Source organism: Dufourea novaeangliae, unplaced genomic scaffold (assembly GCF_001272555.1).
Source record: "Dufourea novaeangliae isolate 0120121106 unplaced genomic scaffold, ASM127255v1 scaffold64, whole genome shotgun sequence".
Classification (NCBI taxonomy): Eukaryota; Metazoa; Arthropoda; class Insecta; order Hymenoptera; family Halictidae; genus Dufourea; species Dufourea novaeangliae.
The window spans coordinates 1,238,141-1,259,587 of record NW_015373954.1 but is presented as its reverse complement, the minus strand read 5'-3'; the positions used below and the strand labels follow the sequence as shown (position 1 = coordinate 1,259,587).

General features: G+C 32.7%; 3 protein-coding genes across 3 annotated transcripts; 2 read left to right on the top strand and 1 right to left on the bottom strand.

Annotated features, from left to right (window-relative positions):
* Positions 1-5,532: 5,532 nt before the first annotated feature.
* Positions 5,533-7,573, bottom strand: LOC107186211 (ER degradation-enhancing alpha-mannosidase-like protein 2). The gene is made up of 2 exons (XM_015574032.1): positions 7,038-7,573; positions 5,533-7,003 (listed from the first exon to the last, which is right to left on the bottom strand). The coding sequence occupies exons 1-2, from the start codon at positions 7,520-7,522 to the stop codon at positions 5,533-5,535; spliced, it is 1,956 nt and encodes a 651-aa protein (XP_015429518.1). The 5' UTR covers positions 7,523-7,573.
* A 1,169-nt stretch (positions 7,574-8,742) lies between these two features.
* Positions 8,743-13,681, top strand: LOC107186282 (putative homeodomain transcription factor). Its single transcript, XM_015574114.1, has 16 exons — positions 8,743-8,774; positions 8,865-9,004; positions 9,293-9,504; positions 9,575-9,761; positions 9,829-9,965; positions 10,043-10,136; positions 10,210-10,404; positions 10,640-10,704; positions 11,359-11,528; positions 11,721-11,857; positions 11,984-12,293; positions 12,439-12,667; positions 12,751-12,846; positions 12,919-13,062; positions 13,154-13,249; positions 13,532-13,681. Exons 1-16 carry the CDS (start codon positions 8,749-8,751, stop codon positions 13,679-13,681), a joined length of 2,388 nt encoding a protein of 795 aa, XP_015429600.1. The 5' UTR covers positions 8,743-8,748.
* Positions 13,682-15,287: 1,606 nt separating this feature from the next.
* LOC107186210 lies at positions 15,288-20,223 on the top strand. Its single transcript, XM_015574031.1, has 14 exons — positions 15,288-15,436; positions 15,537-15,797; positions 15,881-16,169; positions 16,248-16,492; positions 16,573-16,703; positions 16,778-16,878; positions 16,954-17,094; positions 17,172-17,317; positions 17,763-18,179; positions 18,423-18,511; positions 18,589-18,725; positions 18,855-18,902; positions 19,054-19,611; positions 20,015-20,223. The coding sequence occupies exons 2-14, from the start codon at positions 15,579-15,581 to the stop codon at positions 20,221-20,223; spliced, it is 2,730 nt and encodes a 909-aa protein (XP_015429517.1). The 5' UTR covers positions 15,288-15,436; positions 15,537-15,578.
* Positions 20,224-21,447: the final 1,224 nt, after the last annotated feature.

Here is a 21,447-nt window from a genome sequence, read left to right as displayed (position 1 = left end):
CGTTCGGCAAGCGAACAGCACAAGGTAAATTATCATGTACGTACAAGTTGACTACTGTTACACGAGTTTTCGGGATTTTATAATCGCAATTGCGGATCTTGTAATTTCTATCTGCGGGTTGACGGCACGCCGCGTCGAGGAGGCGTTCGTTAATGTTAAGCTTACGATTATATTTATTCGGCTGTCTGTAAAGAAAAGCAACTATGTTTCTTAGAATCGTCACAGAGTCTTAAGTGGCCCGTAGACGGTGAACAATGCTGGGTCTATTGGTCGTGCTTGACAATCCACAGATTTTCATTGTCGCGAGGAAGATTGGAATGAAATTCACCAGACGCGTTTAAAACATTCTTCGACGAGCAGATTCGGATGAACGATATCAAGTTGTTCAGAGTACATAATGCGTTATATATTTCCTCTACGAACTGTGGAATTAATAAGTCTTGATTCGTATTTTTTTTTTTTTTTCATATTCACTAGCACTAATCTGTACCTGGAGACTTACGAATAATTCAGCGTTACAGAATCTAACATGTGTTATCAGTTTTTAAGCACATCTTTATGCACTAAAGATAATAATTGACAAGCAAACTTCACTGTTTATGGACGATTATACCGGCCGATCTGTAATGATTACGCAATACAGAGTCTAACGTCTCCTCGTCGTTGCAAATGAGTGGAAATATGTAGGTGCTGTCCATGGGTTTTGCACTGGGTTCGTATGAAATGAAAATGTTACGTTGGTTGTTCCAAAAATTCTGAACACTGAAACGATGAAAGATCGTCCAGATGTACACAACAGTAGGAATATCACTTCCGGTATCAGTTATGTTTTCTTTTTTCATTAATAGATCTACATTTCCTTCTGGAACGATATAGATTGTTTTCCAAGTCAATCAAAATGACATCTTCTTCGCTTCTCCACGATCTAGAAAAGTGAAAAAAGAGTCACAGGGGGCAAAATTAGATTCGTAGAGGAGTTGGCCGATCGCTGACGCTGTGAAATTCAAAATGGCGCGTCGTCGTGTGTCATATAAAGTTCTTTCCTTCGCCAATGCTTGATTTTCAAATGGCCTCTGCTACTGTCGTTTCCATCTCCGTAATTTTCTTGATATTGTGACATGGAAGTAGACGATTCTTTTCGTATTTCCAATGGCCCTCATATTGAGTGGAGAACAATGTTCCAATGTCGTTCGTTGATTTTTCAACTGATTTTCAATTATTATAAATAGTTACTAGAAGTAAATGTTGCCCAAAGAACATTGTCCATCGATCGCAAAACTTTTGGAACAACTGGTGTCACAATGTTCGCGTAACGTGGAAACGAAAAACAACATGGTAGCATGTACTTTTAACTCTGGACAGCACAAATGTAATCAGTTATGTACGGACGAGTACAATTAGTTATATAATCCAACGTCTTCCGAGGCCTGTACACAGGTCATAATAGATCACACATTAGTGTAAGCAATATGAATGTAGCCAATGCAAGTAGTTCGGTGAAAGCTGCGAGATGCTCTTTCTCCACGTTTTATTGTACTAGTTGTACTATAGTTCAGTCCTGATAGGTAATCAAGAATTGTTTCTGTCGGTACTAAAGTAGGAAAAGTAGAAACATCTGTTGTCGTCAGATCTATCTCATACAAGATAAGTGTCAGTGTTAGATTTTCGTGATAAATTGGCAGAAGTAGAAATAAAAACAAGAAAAAAATAGAAGATGAGCAAATAATATTAATATCGTAAATAATAATACTAACAATAATAATAATAATAATTAGAATAAAAGTAATAAGAAAAATGTGTAGTATTAATATTATTTGCTAATCGGATCTCTATTATCGATTAGGTACAGTGCCTAAGGTCCACGGAATATCCATTTCATTAATTCTTGTGTCCATTTGTTTTTAAATTAAATGGAAGCATAAATTAATCAGATGGATATATAAGAAAACGAACATGTAAATCGTTATTTATGATTTTGTCCATGTAATAAGATTTCCGGTATCAATTGTACGATCGACAATAGATGACACTTTCGATCGGAGTATAAGATATAATGTTTCTAAACAGAATTTTATCGAGGATAAGAGAAAAACGAAGTGAAGAACATCTCGCAGCAGCAGAAACGTGTTAGTTAAAGGAGATACGATGATATTTATGAAACGAGTCTTCCAATGATGTCTTCCAGAACGATAATAATAATTAATGTAATACGATCTATTGATCGAAGGAAAATCTTTGTCAATGATATTACACGTTATATTGAGAGTTATAGGAGTTAAGCGTTAACTGTTAAGCCAATGATCAAATTTAACGTATAAGTAAAAAAATGTACATCGCTGTTCGTCATTTAACTAGTTTCATCATTTCTCACGGAATCATTTTCTCTTTCGACATCGAGATGGATGGTTGGTAAATGAACCGTAATATTGCCTTATCATTTTTGAAAGATCAACGTCGCAACATCGATCTTTTATTTATGTTATAAATCACGTACTTTTATTGTAATTGTCGACCAAAGAAATAGATTACAAATAACGTTAACATACATACAATGTTAAATAGTTTTAATAGATTCTAAAATTTGTTTGCCCTACACGTTCGAATATCTGATCGGTCGAATTTAAAATTTCGAATAGCCTGAGTATCTACAAACTGTGTTTAGAAATGCAACTGCTTTCTTTCGAAATTATTAGGATCTTCAGATGAAGATCAGCGTTGACAGAGTTATAAATTGAAATCTAAGGAGCTACTCATTTGTTAATAATCCTACATAACTTCAATCGTTGATCCATCAGCAAATTTTATCTTATTATATTCTTGTATTACTAAGCGGAGTACTATGGCCTGTGAACAACAGATCACGATATATGAAATGTCAATATTTTCTAGCAAAATTCCAGCGAAAATATTTGAATTTTTCTCTTCTTTCTACATTATTACATATTTTACATTTTTTTTATCGACCAGTTAACAATCGTAATAAAACATATCTAGCAGGCCTAGCGACACTTACTATGAATGGATTTTCCACACGTTGTTACTTAACGCGAGGTTGGTTCGAAAAACGATGATCATTCAAGAAAACGTGAGAATAAATAAAAATTATACTTTGTTATACTCACGAATAACGCCTTGAAGACGGCTTAAAGGCGTCATGTGCTATCTTGGAAGTCACAAGTTTCGATATCTGATTGGCAGGTATCCAATGAATTTCTTTATTAATTAATTCTTAATTCATTTTCAGTCACCGATCAGATCTTACAATAGTATTCCATAAAGTGCAATCGTTATATACTTTCGATCGCGAAAATAACATTTACTTTGTCGAGAAAGCTATATCAAATTGACGAAATAACGGATTCACCGAGAAACATTCAAGAATAAGAGAAATCGGAGCAATGACCAAGGATCAAGCGATCGAGGGAATCGGCGGTCAAGCGTGATAGATCTTTGTATAGTTTCGCGGACGCTTCGAGTGGAGTGATTCGTGTATTTGTTTAAATTCCCATCGTCGATAGCTGTCAATTGTATAAAGGCGTGCGTATCGTTACCATAATTGTTAATTTACCACATGATCCTCACTGATCGTCATGCACCTGTGTCACATTCAACGGAGGTATTCGTGTGCTCCGAGAACTGATCACATTAGATCTAATGCGCTTCCACGGGAGCGCGATGCTTTCGTGGCGTTTCGTGGAGAACCTCATTAATGTTGTAGTTAAATATGAAACGTATAGGCGTTACAGAACAATGTAAAATGGGCTTCCACATATACATACATATATGTATATAAATATATAAATTATGAAAAACGAAAATACATTATCAAAATTTTACACGCGTGCGGATTCACTTGCTACCCCGATCACAAAGCATGCTAAAGAACGACATACATTTATTATTTCATTACTACACGTCGTCTGTAACATATTTAATAATTAACATTTTCTGGTAATTCTGTTGGAATTTATGAACCTACATGAGATATAATCATAGGCATATAAAATAACATGTTCAATATCATTTGAAAAGTGCCCAGGTCTGGTTACAGACCTGTCTATAGGAACGTAGATTCAGAATCGTGTTTCTTAATTGTCGTTATCGATATCTTAAATAATAATTTAATTATATATATATTACTACGGAATCTTCGAATATCGTTCACTGTGGAACGTTTTCACTGTCATTTTCAAGAGTACTAAGTGACTTTCTCTAGACGGAAATGTATCGAAGAACCGCAAGATCCGTTATGCTCTATATACTGTTTATTGATACTTAAAGGGTTCGTGCTATTCGAAAACGGCATTGCATTTACACCGATCACGATGAGATTATTGGTGAGTTCGTCACCTGTTGATGTCTATCGTAATTACAGAGTTAAGAAATGTTTCTTTCAACTTATTAATTTTCGTTTTTACAGAAAATCGTCTATTTACTTCAATTTCTTGTTTTGGCAATGTTTATAAACGCAGAACAGAATATAGACATGAAATTCATGCAGAAGGATATCGCAGAAAATGGTAATATCGATACAGCATAATATTTTTATTAATTATTGCGAATAAATATATCTTATTCGATGTTTTAGAACCCAAAATCATAGTAGACTGTGTCTCTACCCACATAGTTGTTGTATTCAAATTTATTTTACCTGATCATATTGTTTCTTCGAATAATTTCGGTTACGATAAATTTTATGTCTTCAACATTAATCTATGTTTATCGCTGTTGCAGATTATCTTCTCTGTCTTTAAAGGAATTTAAAAATATTGACTAAATTAGTAGGAAATTTATCATTTGCAATGATGAATTACGTATACTTTGTATAGATCAGCGTGTTACTTAATATCTTGCTTAATTCTTGTAATATTTATGAACGGATGTAAATTAATGACTTTCAATAAGCTTGAATTTTCTTTTCAGATGAAGTGCCTCGCGTAAAGATAAAGGTGTTTCGAAGCCCAAGCAAAGAACATAATGGAAAGGAATTTACTACTTGGGGATTTTGGATAAGACAACCAGCCGAGATAGATCGGTCTCATTAACAGATTATTACCAGTGATTATTAACTGTATGATTATAATGAATGCAATTAACTCCTTCAAATGGAAATCTGTAAAATACGATTACTGAAAGTTATAGAAATACTAAAGCAAAACAATTACAAATAGATCTTATATATTTTATAACAAATTTAATTACATATTTAAATCGTTTTGGATATTTTTTGATATTTTTGAAAAAGGCAGCACTTGAATTCAAACTGTAATTTACAAAATATAATATTGTACCACTTTAGTAAATCTGTAAAATTAATAACACACATTATCGATTTCATTCAACTGAATAAATGAAATATCTGTGTGTCTAAAATAAAATTTATTAAAATTAAAAAGTAAAAACAAATTATAAGTTATATATTATCTAAGTTCAATTTATATTCAAATAATTAGTATCACAGTTATATCTAATGAAGATTATTTGAAATAGAACACACATCTTTTTAACATATAATATTTATTTCAAATAACATTAAAAAAATTCTCCTACTATTGATATACGTTGTAGAAACGATTGAGATTGGCAAGATAACATCTGGTAATTTAATCTTGCGGTAACGTTTGTAGGATATAAATTTCCCTTTCTAATATTTTCTAATAGTATTTGCGGTTCAAATCTTGTTATTCTTGTATTAGTTTGTTTAATAAATGACTCTGTGTTATTTCCTATAACAGGCGTAGAATAATGTTCCTCAGATGTGGATGGTGCTTCGAAAATATCAATATTTTCACTATCATCAACTTTATAAATTACTGAGGGAGGCGCGACAACTTGTACTTTCAACGACTCAGCGTTTGGACTGTCTGTACTTAATTTATCTTCTTCTTCAGTTGTTATAATTTCGTCAGTCTTATAATTTACGGGAGGCATAGGATTGATCGAGTCCTTATTAATATGGTTCTCTACATCACTAGTAAAACTATGTCTAATTTCAGATAATTTTACAATTTCAATTGGTTGTTTATCATCATCTTTTCCTTTGGTGTCTTCTTCCTGTGGTATATTTTGCTCTGTACTTTCCTCCTCTTTTTGATTACTTACTGGAATAAATTTCCATAATGTCGCTTTTTGCTCTGAAAACAAATTCTGACTTCGATGACAACAATATAGTGCTCCAGGATCTATAGGGTGTGCTTCTGTATTGAAAATATATCCTCCTGCATCTACAACACATTGACCCCATTGAGTTTGAATAACATCTCCTTTCTGGCCAGAATTGTGAATAAAATTATCAGGATCAAAGAGAAGATAAAGATATTTTGTTGTCTCTGCTAAGAAAAAGGACTCCATTCTATCTGCCTTACGGTGATCCCTAACATCATTTATAGTTGCATAGCCACATGTAGTTTTAGCACTGTGTTGTAAACTTCTTAATATGTCCACTCCTACTTGTATCAAATATGGATCACCTGTTGCTCTATACAAGTACATCACTGATTCTATGAGTTCTGGTCTTAATGGATACCCTTCTCTGTTAGTGCCTGCTTCAGCTTGCGGAATGTTATAAAACTCTGGAGTAAATCCAAATTGTTTCCAGACACGATGATAATTATGCAACGATTTCATAGCATCTCCAATTTCACCAAAGAGGCTCAGTACTCCAGGCCAATAAGCATCCAAAGACTGAAACACTGGTAAAGTTACTTGACCTTTTGTCATAGAAACCCATAAATGCCAATCTGCTCGACGAATATATTTCTCAATGGCTGCTTTATGTTCATGGAAAATGGTAGCCAGCAATGGATCTTGAAATAATAAGGTACCTTTTGCTAAATATTCAAAATAAGAATCAACACCTGCACCGATTCCCGAGTCTTGAGCTGTCCAATGACCTGTTAATACATCTACATGGTTACCGACCAGTCCAATATTTGATTTATAATAATGCAATGCTTTAACAGCATTCATGGCAACCTCTTCATACAATGGGTCTCCAGTTAATCTGGACAAGGTTCCAAATTCAAGTAGAAATGTACCTATGCCATGCTGCAATCAATCTTTTTGCCATATCTTCCGCGAGGCGTAACAAGGGACCATTACAAGGCCATCCTGGCTCCAGATTCACACCTGCTTTACGTGACAGTAGATGAGCACTGAGTAAGCCTCCAACTACTCGGATGTTAGTTTCAAATACAGATACGTTTATGTTGGCTTCAAAGTTTGCCCTGGTACTTATAATCTCTGCTACACGTCGAAATTCGGAAAAGTTTCCCATTACGGCAAGAGTGTCCAAAGCATCGATGAGTGTCAATGAGAAACTACCCCATGTATCAAATCCATCGCAACTTAACGATCGGAGCTCGTCGTAAGGATATGCGTACGTTAAGTAACTTGAATAAGCATGATCAAACATGGATCGTACTTCTTCCCTTAAAGCAATGAGATCTTTTTTCTCATACTCACGTACTCCATTCACTGAAGATAAAAGGCCGAAAAGTAACCCTACACTGAGTAGTGACATCCCGAAAATGTCTTTATAAATACTGTTATCTTTTGCATGAATTATATTATAAATGTACTTGTAAAGTAAAATGGATTCATTTGAAACGTAACATTACTTAATGATAGTATCAAGTCTCTTACGAACTGAAAATTGTTTCGGTACACTACGTGACTCATTCTTATTCGTTGTATTTGACGTTATTTGGATCATTTTGCATTATGATGGAATATTTGAATGTATGTATGTCAATGTACATATGTCAAATAATATGTATGTAAAACATACTGTGCAAATGTGGCTATGTATTATATGACAATACTGAAATCCAAAGTCAATGCATTAGATACAGCTTTTAATATTGTTGCAACTATTGTTTTTGTTAAGTATATTTTTATCTTTAAATAATAATATAAAAAGATTATATTTTAACGATTAAAAAGTTTAGAATTATTTAATACTTGTAATTTTTATGTAATTTTTTCATACAATATTGTAAATAATCATTGCTAATCACATATTTGTCGATTTAATAAATTTTAAGTTCAATTTGAAATAAAGCATAATATAAGATCGATTGAGTTATGTTATAGTAACAAAAAAAATTATTGTGATAAAATTAGGCAAATTTCTTTCAAATATTTTTCTAATCACTTCAGGAAAAATGGAAAGTCTACAAAATATAAATAATAACCAATGAAAACTGTTATTCGAAAATTATTATCATTGGATTGGTTGTGTAGTAGTGATAGCACCGTGGACTCTGTTGAACAGGGTCCAAATTTTAATGATACGGTAGTGGTAGTGTCGACAAGGAATGGGAATGGATTGATACATATTGATATCAAATCAGTTATGTTGAATGCAAGGCATATTCATTGTACCAGATTTTACTAGTAAATACCTGTAAATTAGAGACAATCAAAGACAATCGTGACGCTTTAATTGTCACGGTTATTATGGGGAATCGGTTGTACGCTTCTCAGTTTCAGCAATGACGTGAAAATTAGTAAACGTATCATGAATGCTTATCGTACTTCGTGTTTTTTGACTCTTTGAAAATATTGTGACATAAAAAAGATTTTATGTGTCATCATTGGTTATATATTATGGGAGCAACATTTTCTTCAGACACACTAATAAAAGTATACGGAAAATTATCTTCCGTTCATTTAAACACGTCCACTTATCGGGCAAAATTAAAAATTAATTGTCATACTGTGGGGCTGCGATAGCAATTGACAAAAATGAAATTAAATGAGTTGGTACACTGGTAAGAAACTTTATAATTTAAAGTTAAATTACAAAAGGAATTCTGTAAATTAAAACATATTTAGTGTAATCATTGATTTTCCTGTTTCAGGTATCAGAAGAAAATTGGTACTTATGACAAGCAACAATGGGAGAAAACTATAGAACAACACATTCTTGGAGGATTTACACATGTCCCAATGAGAACTGCAAAACTGAAAACCGAACTGATTGATGTGGATCTTGTAAGAGGTAAATTCTTAAGCATGAATCTTAAACACAAATTGTAGGTAATTATGTTTATTCCTATTTTCATAGTCCATTTTATAGAAGTTACACTCACAGAAAATTCGTTTGATTTAACAGGAGATTTATTAAGTTAAAAAGGGCACAAAGATATTCTTAATCCTTGTCACAGTTTTGATATTAATGCATAAAGTTTTCAGTCTTATGAATTTTTTAATCTTCTGTGGAATAAGTCAGGTATTTGAACAAATAATCATTAAATATTGGATTTGTATGTAAGTAATTTTCTTATAGGTTCTTCTTTCCCAAAAACCAAGCCAAAACATGGATTATCAACAGTAGCTTGCTTGGCGCTTCAAAGGCTATTATTTCTTCCTGTATATAGGAGATGGTGGATGCAACAGACTAGTTCAAAAATTTTTACATTATTTTTACTACTGTATAGTTTACAGTTGATCAATATGTGTATATATTTTTATCAGATAACAAAGAATAATGAAAGTGATGTATGAAATCATTTTGTTTATACAAGAACTGTGTATAAACATTTAATAAACAAGATTCATTTCATTGCAGATAGTGACAATGTCAGAAGTATTAATACCTACTATTATGATGTTTATTTTGTGCATTGTTCATTCCCATATTGTATCAACTCATTCTGGTCCAACAATAACTGATGGACATAGCAAACAGAGAGTATTTCGGCGTTCTAGACACACGAGATGTAGATTGGGAAAATCAAGAACAAGACAAAGTTTACGTAAGTTTTGTTTTTTTGAGATCATAAAACTTTCTGAATAGTTAGTAATTTGTTATATGTTTCATAGGTTTGCATGAAGATTCCAAATCATCTCAAGATACTGCTTCTGAGAAAGCTAGTACATTAAGTGGAGAAGTATTAACTTCTGTGCGATTTGCTAAGAAAGTTGAAATTGAAAATTCTGTGCCTGTTAGTCAGTCTAAGGTAATTGTAATTCATTAATTCAAAATTACGCAAGTCTCAGACTCTCAAGTTATTTATACAATAGTTTATTTTGATAGGAATTCATAAATGCTCAAGTATCCAGTAATAAAGAGCTAATGATTGCAAATCCTATTCCTGCGAATGAAGCTTCAACTAGTCATATTCAATCAAGTTAGTCCATTATAATACTGTACATATATTTTTAATCTTAATCATACGTTTATAGTTACATGTATCTTTATAGATGATGTTCCAGATGTAAGAAATGTGCATCTAGATGATGATGGATTTGAAAGTTTAAATGGAAATGTATCAAGCGATAATGATAAAGGAGTTGCACGAGCTTTAGTAGACAAGCTTCAACAGAAGAGAGGTCCATTACACGAAAGTAATGATGATTCTGCTGGTCGACAAATATTATTGCAACCTAAATTTTCAGGTTTGACATGCAATAATTTTTATTCAAATATTAGAAGTCATAAAATATATTATATTTTATTGTAGAGTAATATGTATTTATATTTCAATAATATTTCAATAATATTTTTAATTAAAACTGTAGGATTAATTTTTTTATTTATGATATATATTTGCTTTGAACTGCTAACATTAATCTTTGTTGAAAAGGTAAAATGATGAATTAGCTAAATCATTGTGTTCCACTTTGTACGCAGCACTTGAGTTACCCAAGCTGGAAGACAGTTCTTTGAAAAGTGAAGGAGAAGGTTTCAGTAAAATGGTAAGTAGTTCAAGTTCCATTAAAATGTTATTTCTTCTACCATGACCATTAAATTGCATAAGGAAAGTATAAAAGATTGCACGTATTACTTTATGGATGACTTGTAAAAATCTTATTTAATATATTATACATTGAGATAAGTTAAATTACACCAATTTTAAATTTATGCACCATAATTTATAATTTCTGTTATGTACAACAGTAATTGTAATTTGAATCAGAAGTGTGTAAGTAATCTCGAAACATATCAATGTACGACTATTTGAATAAACTTATAACAATTGAATAACTTTCTGAAATAATTCATACACATATCCCTAATTTTTGTGTAATTTTTTAAGCGGTTTTATATACATATTCAACGTTCACGGATTACTCTTATGAAACCCGCGGTCAGGTTTGCGACGCAGAAAACGATGTAAGCTTCACGTGAAAAATTATTTTTTTTTTTACTACATAACAAGTATTTATATTTTGCGAAATACTTTCAAAATGTTTGTTCATTAAAGAATTCTGAATTTTTTTTATAATGTTATATTTCATCATGTGGGGTAATTAAGTAAGTTTCATAAATACTTATTCACTTTCTAAAAAAACACATCACACGCATATGCTAAGATGCAGTTGAAAAATTTTGAGAATTACTTTTTAAAGGACCAGGAGCACTCTCCTATGGTAATTGGATCAAGAGATGGTCGACAGCAGTGTGAAAGTGAGGAAGAGGGAGAATGCGAAGAAGCTGCTACAAATCATTTAACAGAAGCTACAACATCTGCTACCGAATGGATGGGAGTGACTACAAATAGCGATGAATGTAGCTATAGGTACAATATTAGACATTATTCTATTTAGAATCAATTTCTTGCCATTTGGAAGTCAGATTTTTATTTCACACCGAATGTCCATTATCTTCCGTATAATGAAATTATATAGGCAGTAGTAATATCACAATACAATCAACTTGTATCACTTATATATTGAATGGAATGAATCTCTATGAATGAACATTTTTGCAGTTCAGAACTTGAGGAGTCTGATTTGCATAGTGAGACTAACAAAAATTATGGAGAATTTGTAGAGCATCCCTTTTCATGGGAGTTCGAATTACCGCCTTCCATAATGCTTAGTTCTAGTTGCGCTTCTTATGATCGTGGTAATGTATACAACAATAATAAATCGCAAATTATCACTTTTAATTTGTACTTATCTCGTTAACGCAGAATAACGAACTCTTTGTTCTCGGTTGTTATTCTAATAGTACTCAAATTTCTAATTTCAGTTTCGTGTACTATATGGACAAGGCGTGATATAAAAAAAGCTGAACTATCAGTCTTAGACATTAGTTCAGCGATTATTGGTAGAGTAGAGTCCATGCCTGAGAGTTTGAATTATTTTTATGGAGGGCTAATGCTCAGCGTAGCATTATCGTTAATACCATCCATTAACCGACTGAGTGATCATGTGGGAATGGATAATAGTAGTAATGTAACTAGTTCCTTGATACCAAATGATTTGACTTCTGTCAATTTGGATACATACAGTGATATTTTATGTAAAGTGATAGACTTGACATTTGGAATAACTCCCTGGTAAGTGCGTCTTCCTTATTGAATGATAAAATTCTAGTTTACGATATAATACATAAAATAATGCTAATATAAATTAAGAAAGCATTTGCTATGATAGCAATAATGTTTTATTCAGGAAATTGATAAATGGTTAACTTGATTTCAGGGAACGAATTGTAGTGCTTATATCAGCATTCGAGAGGCTCATATTGTCTTCAATATTATTTTTCTTATTAGCAGTCGCAGAACGTACTTATAAACAGAGGCTCTTATATGCCAAATTGTTTTCACATCTGACGTCTTCGAGACGTGCACGAAAATCGGATTTACCACACTTCCGGTTGAATAAAGTGCGAAACATTAAATTGTGGTTGAGCGTTAGGTCCTATTTAAAAGTAGGTTAACAACATTATATTATCATTTTTTTAAATGTATTGTACATGTAATTGATTGAAACAAATATTATTGTCCATTACAGAGGAGAGGTCCACAACGTTCTGTGGACGTAATAGTATCAGCAGTATTTATAGTTACATTATTATTGTTGTCGTTTGTGAGTTTGGAGTTAATTAAGGTAAAAAGTAAATGAAAGATTAAAGAGTAGTAATATGAGAAGAAGAACATTATAAATATTACAAATTTGCAGGATCTAGAAAGTTTGCATTCCCGATATAACGTCGAAGCATTATTTTGGAGCTTTTCTCTTGGGATATTTATATTACGTTTTATGACGCTGGGCACGAAAATTAACAAAAAATATAGAAATCTCTCCGTCTTAATAACTGAACAGGTAATTACGGTAATGCAAATATCATGTTAAAAATGTGCAACATACTATTTATATTTTATAAATCAAAGTATGTTTTCATTGCTGTGTTTAGATAAATTTATATTTACAAATAGAACAAAAACCGCATAAAAAAGATGAGCTTATGGTAGCGAATAATGTACTCAAATTGGCAGCTGATTTGATAAAGGTAATGCAACTAATTAGTTTTTTATTATCGAGTATTAGGCTGCGGGTGTTTATGCAAATTCAGATTGTTATAGATTAATTTATAAAAATAAAAACTAAATCGAAATTTACGTCATCGATTAATCATTTTGTAATTAAACAATAAAAATAAAACCTGTGTTTATTAAAACGTTCACTTAACTGAATTCTACTCAATTGCATTTACTGTAAGTGCATAACATCCGTAACCTACTGAGAATGTTCGTGAATATTTTCAGAGTCAGGTTATTAATATTATTTACAGGAACTCGAAAGTCCATTTAAAATTTCTGGTTTATCCGCCAATCCGTATCTGTATACAATCACAAAGGTAGTACTATTATCTGCTCTTTCAGGAGTGCTTTCAGAATTACTTGGGTTTAAACTCAAGTTACATAAGATAAAAATCAAATAAGAAAAAGGTGATACTATATTAAATATTACTTTTCGTGTAACTACCTCAGAAATGTTAAATAATTAACAAAGAGAATTCGATTACGTTATCGAATATTCAAAGGTTCTATAATATCGTTCAATGTGAACCAATAAATGAATGTTTAATTTTGTAATAGCTTACCTCATTATGTTATATAGCACTGTTATTTCTTCTAATTGTTAGAGGCTTTATGTTTTAGTTAGAAATTTCACGCATTATAGTGAAAAATGGAACTAGTAAATTATTTTATCATAGTAAGAAGTAATATTATTTTTATTGGGTAATATCATTTTAACAATCCCATGTTATTTCATTATCTCTAAAATATTAGAAATAAGTGACAGTTTCAATGTCAACATACATTTCACAAGTGAGAAAAATTAGTAAGAAAATGTAGATTCTTATTATTTTTTAAATATTAAAATATATTGTACTAGTAGGAACATCTAGAAATGACTGTAAATGATTATGAATCAATTAGATATTTAATTCTTGGTGCTCTGTACAGTTGTAATGTTTAAATACTGTGCGATTGTTACAGTGTAAATACTTATACAGTAAACAGTGCTTTGAATCAAATACACAAAGTATATAAGAGCTGATAGTTATAAGTGTGTACACATATGAATCATTGAAAAGTTACGAATGTTACAAATTGCATGTAAATTACAACAATTTTGATAAGCTAAATTCTCCTAATACACTTGCTAATAAAAATTGAAAACTGTGTGCAATACTTGTGATTATCTTTTAGATGGGTTCAAACAATTTCTATACAAATAGAGTATTATAAAATATATGAGAATAGTACCTGTGCAAGAATTCACATAACTATATCTAAGTTATTTTTAACATGACTTTAAGTGTACCCGTGTGTGTTAATAAATTGAAAAATTAATGAAATATACATTTATTTGTAATGCAAACTAATGTCATTTTTATTAGAGGTAATTATTAAAGTGTGAGTATATGTAAATATATACAAATCATATTTTCATAGAGTATTTTATACAAATCATATTCATGATTTTAGTACTCTGAAATACGAAATCAGATTTAGTGAGTGAAATAGTTCTGAAAACGAAAGAAATATGAACGAAATATAAGTAGTCTTTTTGTTAAGAATGTAAACAACATTTCGTTTTACATTAATTTGTCAGGTTCCATTCTAGCTTACTTCAGGGTAGGTTCACTTAGGTTCACTCCTATAAGAGAACCAAGCGAATGCAAGTGTAAGATAGTGTAAGGGAACTGTTAGTGTTATATAGATCTATTAGACCGCCATTGAACCCATGAACCTAGGAATTAGAAGACGGAGAATAAGGTCCCATTCTTATGTCCATGACTGAACCATAAGACTGTAGTGTCCTCGCTTCGTGGCAAAATTCGAAAGTACACTTGGCGTCTTTAAGGGATCGCCCTCACCACGTTTTAAAAACAGGTTTCTGTCATGCAACTACATAATCCAATATGATTTTCATGCATGTCGAATGAACCGCTAAATTTTCGTAGCAAATATGTATGAATATGTATGCAATGTAAAGAGCAACATTGCGCTTTCTTATCAGAATATTATATTATTTTTACGTTATCGATGAAAATCAAATACTACAGAAATCATCGGTAGAGAATAAAATTGTTTATTGTCAAGATCTGTCATACTACTGAATTGTTGTATTGTCAGAATCTGTCATACTACTGAATTGTAAGATTTGTGGTGACCGCGAATGGCAGGTAGGTGTATTCTCAGATTGTAAATATTAATATGAATTATGTGAATGATGTGATTATTAAAAAATGAAAAAATAAGTTAATAGAAAAGTTTCATTTCCAGTTAACTTAACATATTTATATTGAGCAGTGTAATTGCATCAACATGTTTAAGCGAATAGAAACTAACAGAGAAAATGAGTATTCTGTGCCAGCTAAACGGCCAAAATATGATACGAAAAAAGTGACTGTGGCTGGTGTTCCTACAAATAATAAACAGACAACGAATAAAAAGTTAGGAAAGTCTGATGATGTATGGGGTGATGATTTTTTAGAAGAAGATATAGAAGAGATGGATTTCGTTGCAACTCAAGCTTGTTTACAGGTTTTATTTTGTTTCTTAGATGTATGGACTTAATTTTACTGTGCTATCCTTAATTAATGATTCTATCCTTTCATCATTTTTAGGAAGAAGTTGCTTTAACTCAACCATATACAGAACAAAATGTATCGTTTATGCAAAGATTCAATAGCCTGCCATCTACAAGTAAATGTATTTCTAATGGGAATGTCACAAACAAAACGGCAAAGCCTTCTATATATATGACACAATGTAATAATCAAAGAAGAGAAGTGGAAAGAACAATGGAAACAAGCAACATAGTGTCTGTTGATTACAAGGACTTTGAAGATAAATTAATAAATAAACAAGTTTATAATTCAACATTTAAGTTGCAGGAAAATGTAGTTTTCCCAGGTAAAGATGTAAGATATTACTTCTTAAGGGACTATACAAATTGTCAATATTAATTTAATGTATAATCTGTAATTACAGAATCAAAATACATACAGGAATTGGAAAAATTGAAATTTGAAAATAAAAAATTATTAAACGATTTTATCACCAAAGACGGAGAAGCTGTTTTTTTACGTAATCAATTGCAACAGACTCAGTTAAGAGCGAAGACCGATAAATTGGAGAAGACCCGATTTATCGAGGAACAAGAAAATCGTCACAGAACAGAAATGAATAGCATTTGCAAAGAAAAAGAACAGTTAAAGACCCAACTTGAATTACAAGTCAGTATTCTTTTACTTTCTCAATATAATGATCTTTGAAATTTTGCCCAATTTGTTACAATTCTATTTTTGTCCAACAGACATTCGAAGTAGGCAATCTAATGGAGCGTTGTAAATTATTAGAGACTGGAAATGTTAAATTAAAAGAACCACATACTGTAAATGTAAATTTTTCTATGAATAAAAGCAGATTTAATTCACCTATGAATAGGTAACTGATAAAAGTATTTAAGAAGATTAATTTTCAATTTTGAAGTTTTCATGTAATGACATTATTAATTCCAGGACATCAATTTCAACAGTGAAATCAGTGAAAGTAAGGGAAACTTGTATTCAAGCAACTATACGTGACAGAAATAGTTATTTCCTCAAAACTTGGAGTCCATGTAAGGAGACAGCAATTAAACAAAATATTGGCTTGTGGAATGTTAAAATACTAAGTGTATACATATTTTTTGCAGATTATCCTTTTGCAAACATTCCCAAGTTAATATATGACACGCCACAGCAAGAGAAATCCATAGTCGACATTCAAGTAATAGAAAAAACTGGACGAAGAAATTTGCCAATTTTGCAGGAAGAAAATACATTTCGAATATTTGGTAAGAATTTAATATACTTAAAGCTGTACTGCATTTTTGCAAACAATTCTGTTGATATTTTACATTTTCCGTTACAGAAAACCCGGAACTGGTGAAACCCGTAACAACCATGATAGACGACAAGCGATTAACGGTGGAATTTATTTTACCAGAAATAGCAGCCCTTCAGCGTAAGACGGACTCTGAGCTTGAGTCAGAAAATTCGATATGGACAATGAATAAAGTGAGTCATTCTATTTTCTGCAAGTATTGATCGATTTCTTTGTAACTGGTTCAGTATTCTGGTCTACAGTCGTTTTCTGTGACTTTCCGTTCACGTCATATTGGTTATCATACCCTAACAGAACACATTATAAACATTTAGAGTGTTAACATTTTAATTAACACGTTCACCGCGAAGCTTATTTCGACTGAGTTTCCTCCCTTCACGCCGATTGTATTATTTGACATTTGAATTTGTGTTACGCAACGGTCATCGGTGGACCGGCACGGCGTGAACGGAATGTTTTTTGTCGGTCACCGGTGACCGACCACGCGGTGGTGAATCTATTAATGAAATAGCATGAAGTACAACTTAAGCAAATACTGTTATTATATAAGTAGAATTAATCGTGGACCACCGAGCATAGAACGTGTTAAAAGTATTAATATTAATTATTATGTTTTAGTTGGTTTCTACCGCGAGGGAGTTGATCTTGAACATGATCATTGTTCTCCGGACAATTTTCCAAGCCATGAGAAACGACGATATTCGCGATATGAATGATATTTATTTTTCTGACCTGTATTCGAATTCTGATCTCAATGGGAAATGCGTGTGCGACTCTAATGCGTGGCACGAGTGCGAGCGTGGTGTCGAGACCAGAAGAGTATTTGGCGTGATTTCGTACGTGACCCTCGAATCGACATACCTTAGCAAATACATCGCCGGAAAAACGCCGTTGCTCACCGAAACGGATGAAAGTTATAAAATTTATTCACGTCAGATGGTTCGTTATAATATGTGGCCAGAAAAGGGTCAGGACTTTGAGATGCTTAAGATGATCTTGCAGTTCGTCATTTTAGTTGGATCCACGGTAATCGTAGTTTTCTAAAGTTTTCCAAACTATAGGTCACGCAGAACAATTCGGCAATCTCTAGATAGACAATGAAGGATTTTTCAGTAAACTTCCGGTTAATATTTACGAATTACTAATTGGTATTACCTGTATAGAAACCTTATAAACCATTTATTAATGTTTTTCGAAAATGTCTCATCATTTTGAACAGCGTATACAGATTTAATCGCTGCGATAGTTTTGTTAACATTAGAGTTTTATTCCTTTCAGAGAAGAGCCCATCAATTTAGCGGTCTTATGTGTGCAATCATGATGATTATATGTAATGTCCATAAAAAAGTTGAATATTGTTCTTTGGGGTAGGTGAGAAATGTTTTTTTTTTTGTAAGTGAATTACTTTAGAATTTACGGTTTCACATCGTATCTTATGTTCCAGGATGGATTATATTTATCAGATATTTATAGAAATAGTGTTTTCAAGACCTTTACCGTATTGTTATTCGTTACTCAGTGATATGATGATGATATTTATAAAGACTGTGACGTATTTGAAAAAGCTTTGTGTTAATTCGCGTACGTAATTTTTCGTGCTAATAGAAATCATTTGTAAGAATCTTGTAATTTCGGTATAGGTTTAAATGTTCTTTAATGTTTTTACTGTTTCGTATGAAATCGTATCGAACCAAAGTGTCATTTTTACAGAGTCGATGGCGGTAAACAATTGGAAAGGCTCGCTACATTTTACACCAGGTATAAACAGTCTTTCATCATCACAAACATATTTCTAATTACTAATTAGACATTGGTTTTACAAGAAATCAAACTATTGAATGGCTTTAACAACTTTTATGTGCATTTTGAATTTATAGTTATACTTGAAAATGTATGTATTTAATTTCAGATGCTTGCCCATTACAAATTTTCTTGGCACAGATGGAGAACCACCGTTTCGACACAATAGTTGCCGTAGATATTACAAACGCGTTGTTACAGTTCGTACAACACATATTGCAAACGGATGTGATTCCCATAAGGTCCGAGACCTTGGTGTCTTGTAACTGTTGCATGAAGTTGCTACGATTCACCATCAAAGCTCTGTCTAAGTGCGCAGAGGTGAATCTGAGCGCCATTGGCGACTTCGATACGGAGCATTTTCCTTTGAAACAGAAGGACTATTGTCACTTTAAGAGCATTTGTTTGAAACATTCAACCTTGCCCGTACGAACAAACAGAAAGTGCATACGCGAGATTTATCAAGATCAATTTTCAGACGTAAATACTTTGGCAATAGTGAAGAGGAGACAGATGAAGATACTGAAGGACGGGATTCGATTTCTCGCTCATCTGGCTATATGCGATCCCGATTTTGTTATACGATTGTCAGATATCGAAGACTCCTTTCATCTGTTTATGAGGAACATAAGTAATTTCGACGACTTTGTCCTCCACGAGAATGAACGTAAGTGTGTACACGCGTCTGTGTCACAGGGCCTGATTATACTAATTTTAAAACATCCATACTGATAAGCTCATTCAATTTCTTTTTCCTTCTTCGGCCTCGTGCCACGATACGAGCTTTAAATTTGTTTCACTTTATCGGGCCGTCGGGAATTTTTACATTTCCGCCTGGGGCATTCGTTCGGTGTCGTCATCGGTTTAGTCTAGCCGGACGAATGCTTTGTGGAAATTACTGAATTTTAGTTAAAAACAAAAGAGAATTTGGTTAGCATACGATATAGTTGGTAAAGTAGTTCGGATACTGTTCAATTACTTTAATTACTTTCAATTAATGTTAACTAAAATTTTTGCGAATTTTTTTTAATTGATTATTCCGATTTGATTGTGTTGCTTTTTTTGTATAGAAGAGGCTATGAATCGAATAAAGCAAACGTTCATATTCGAAAAAACATCGCAATCCGAGATTGATGGTTTCAATAGGAGCAATACAAAGCAACTGGACATATTGTCGAATTTTGAAAAGAGATCTATTCAGCCAGCTTCCACAAGCCCTAAGAGGAAAGACATTCATAATAAATTTTTGACCACTATCAAATCCCTGTATGAACAGTAATCCCTGTATCTCCAGAATGGAAATATCTCATTATTAAGATATACTGAAAAGCTAACTATACTGTAAGATAAATTATTCCAAAACGGAAGAGTAACCAGTATATCTGAATTATGATGCCATAATACTCTGTAAATAGTATTTTGTAATGCAATCGACAAGTGTTACCAAACGTCATTTTATAATACAAATAAAACACCCTTCTAATACTTTCACGTGAATGTTCAATTTAGTATTATGTCCTCCACAATTAATTCCATCCAGAAACCGTACATCCAAGTATATAACTGCAATTCCGTGCAAGATCTCAATAATTATTCCCGAGACCCATTTTTTCTATGGATCCAAAAGTTCCTAAAGATCTTTTCTCGATGATTCCTTCAAAGACCCTCCTTTTGAATTCGAGAGTTCCCCAAGGAAGACCTCAAGTTAAAAACTGTGATGACGTTCCTACGAAACACAAATTCACATTTTACCTCACCGAATCTATCGAACAAACAAATAACAATGAAGTTGATCAGTGATATATAAACGTATCTCGAAGGATTTTTGAAAATTTTAAAAATATTTCAAATATAGTATTTATATATACTATTGTGTCAGCTGACGTTGCCTGCAAAATCCAAGCCAAATGCGGAAACAGATGGCTATGATTTTTTAGACAACGTTTGTCATTATTTGCCGGGAATTTCCTCGAAACTTGTACACAACTAATTATCAGGGAATCCACGGGGCAATAAATTGAACAGCAAGTGTTCCGAAAGGACGACTAGGGTCACGAAATCTACACGACAATTCCGGCCAAGAACAGACCAGAAGAATAAAAACGTGAGATCTATCAGAAATCGGCGAATTATGCAAGGACATTTTACGGTGACAGACCAACGGCTGCAACAGATCGAACCCTGGCGCCTTCCAGTCGTATATTTCGTTTCTCTCTTTTTCTATCCTTTTCTCTCGAGGGATTCATTTATCATCGGCGCAAAATGCAATTTGTAGGAATTCTCCTCAAGGCCTGACCAGTGTTCGACGCCGATAACTGGTGGGGACCGGAAGCAGATAGAAGGCTATCTGTGTCGGAGCGCGTCGACGGAAGCGATGTTCCCGCCTTTCGTCCCAACCGGAATAACCTCGAAACACGGCACCATCCCCGTCCCATTCATAGATGCAGAACGATCTCGAGCTGATTTGTACTTTTTATTCGTCGTTCGTGCCGGTTAAGCTTGT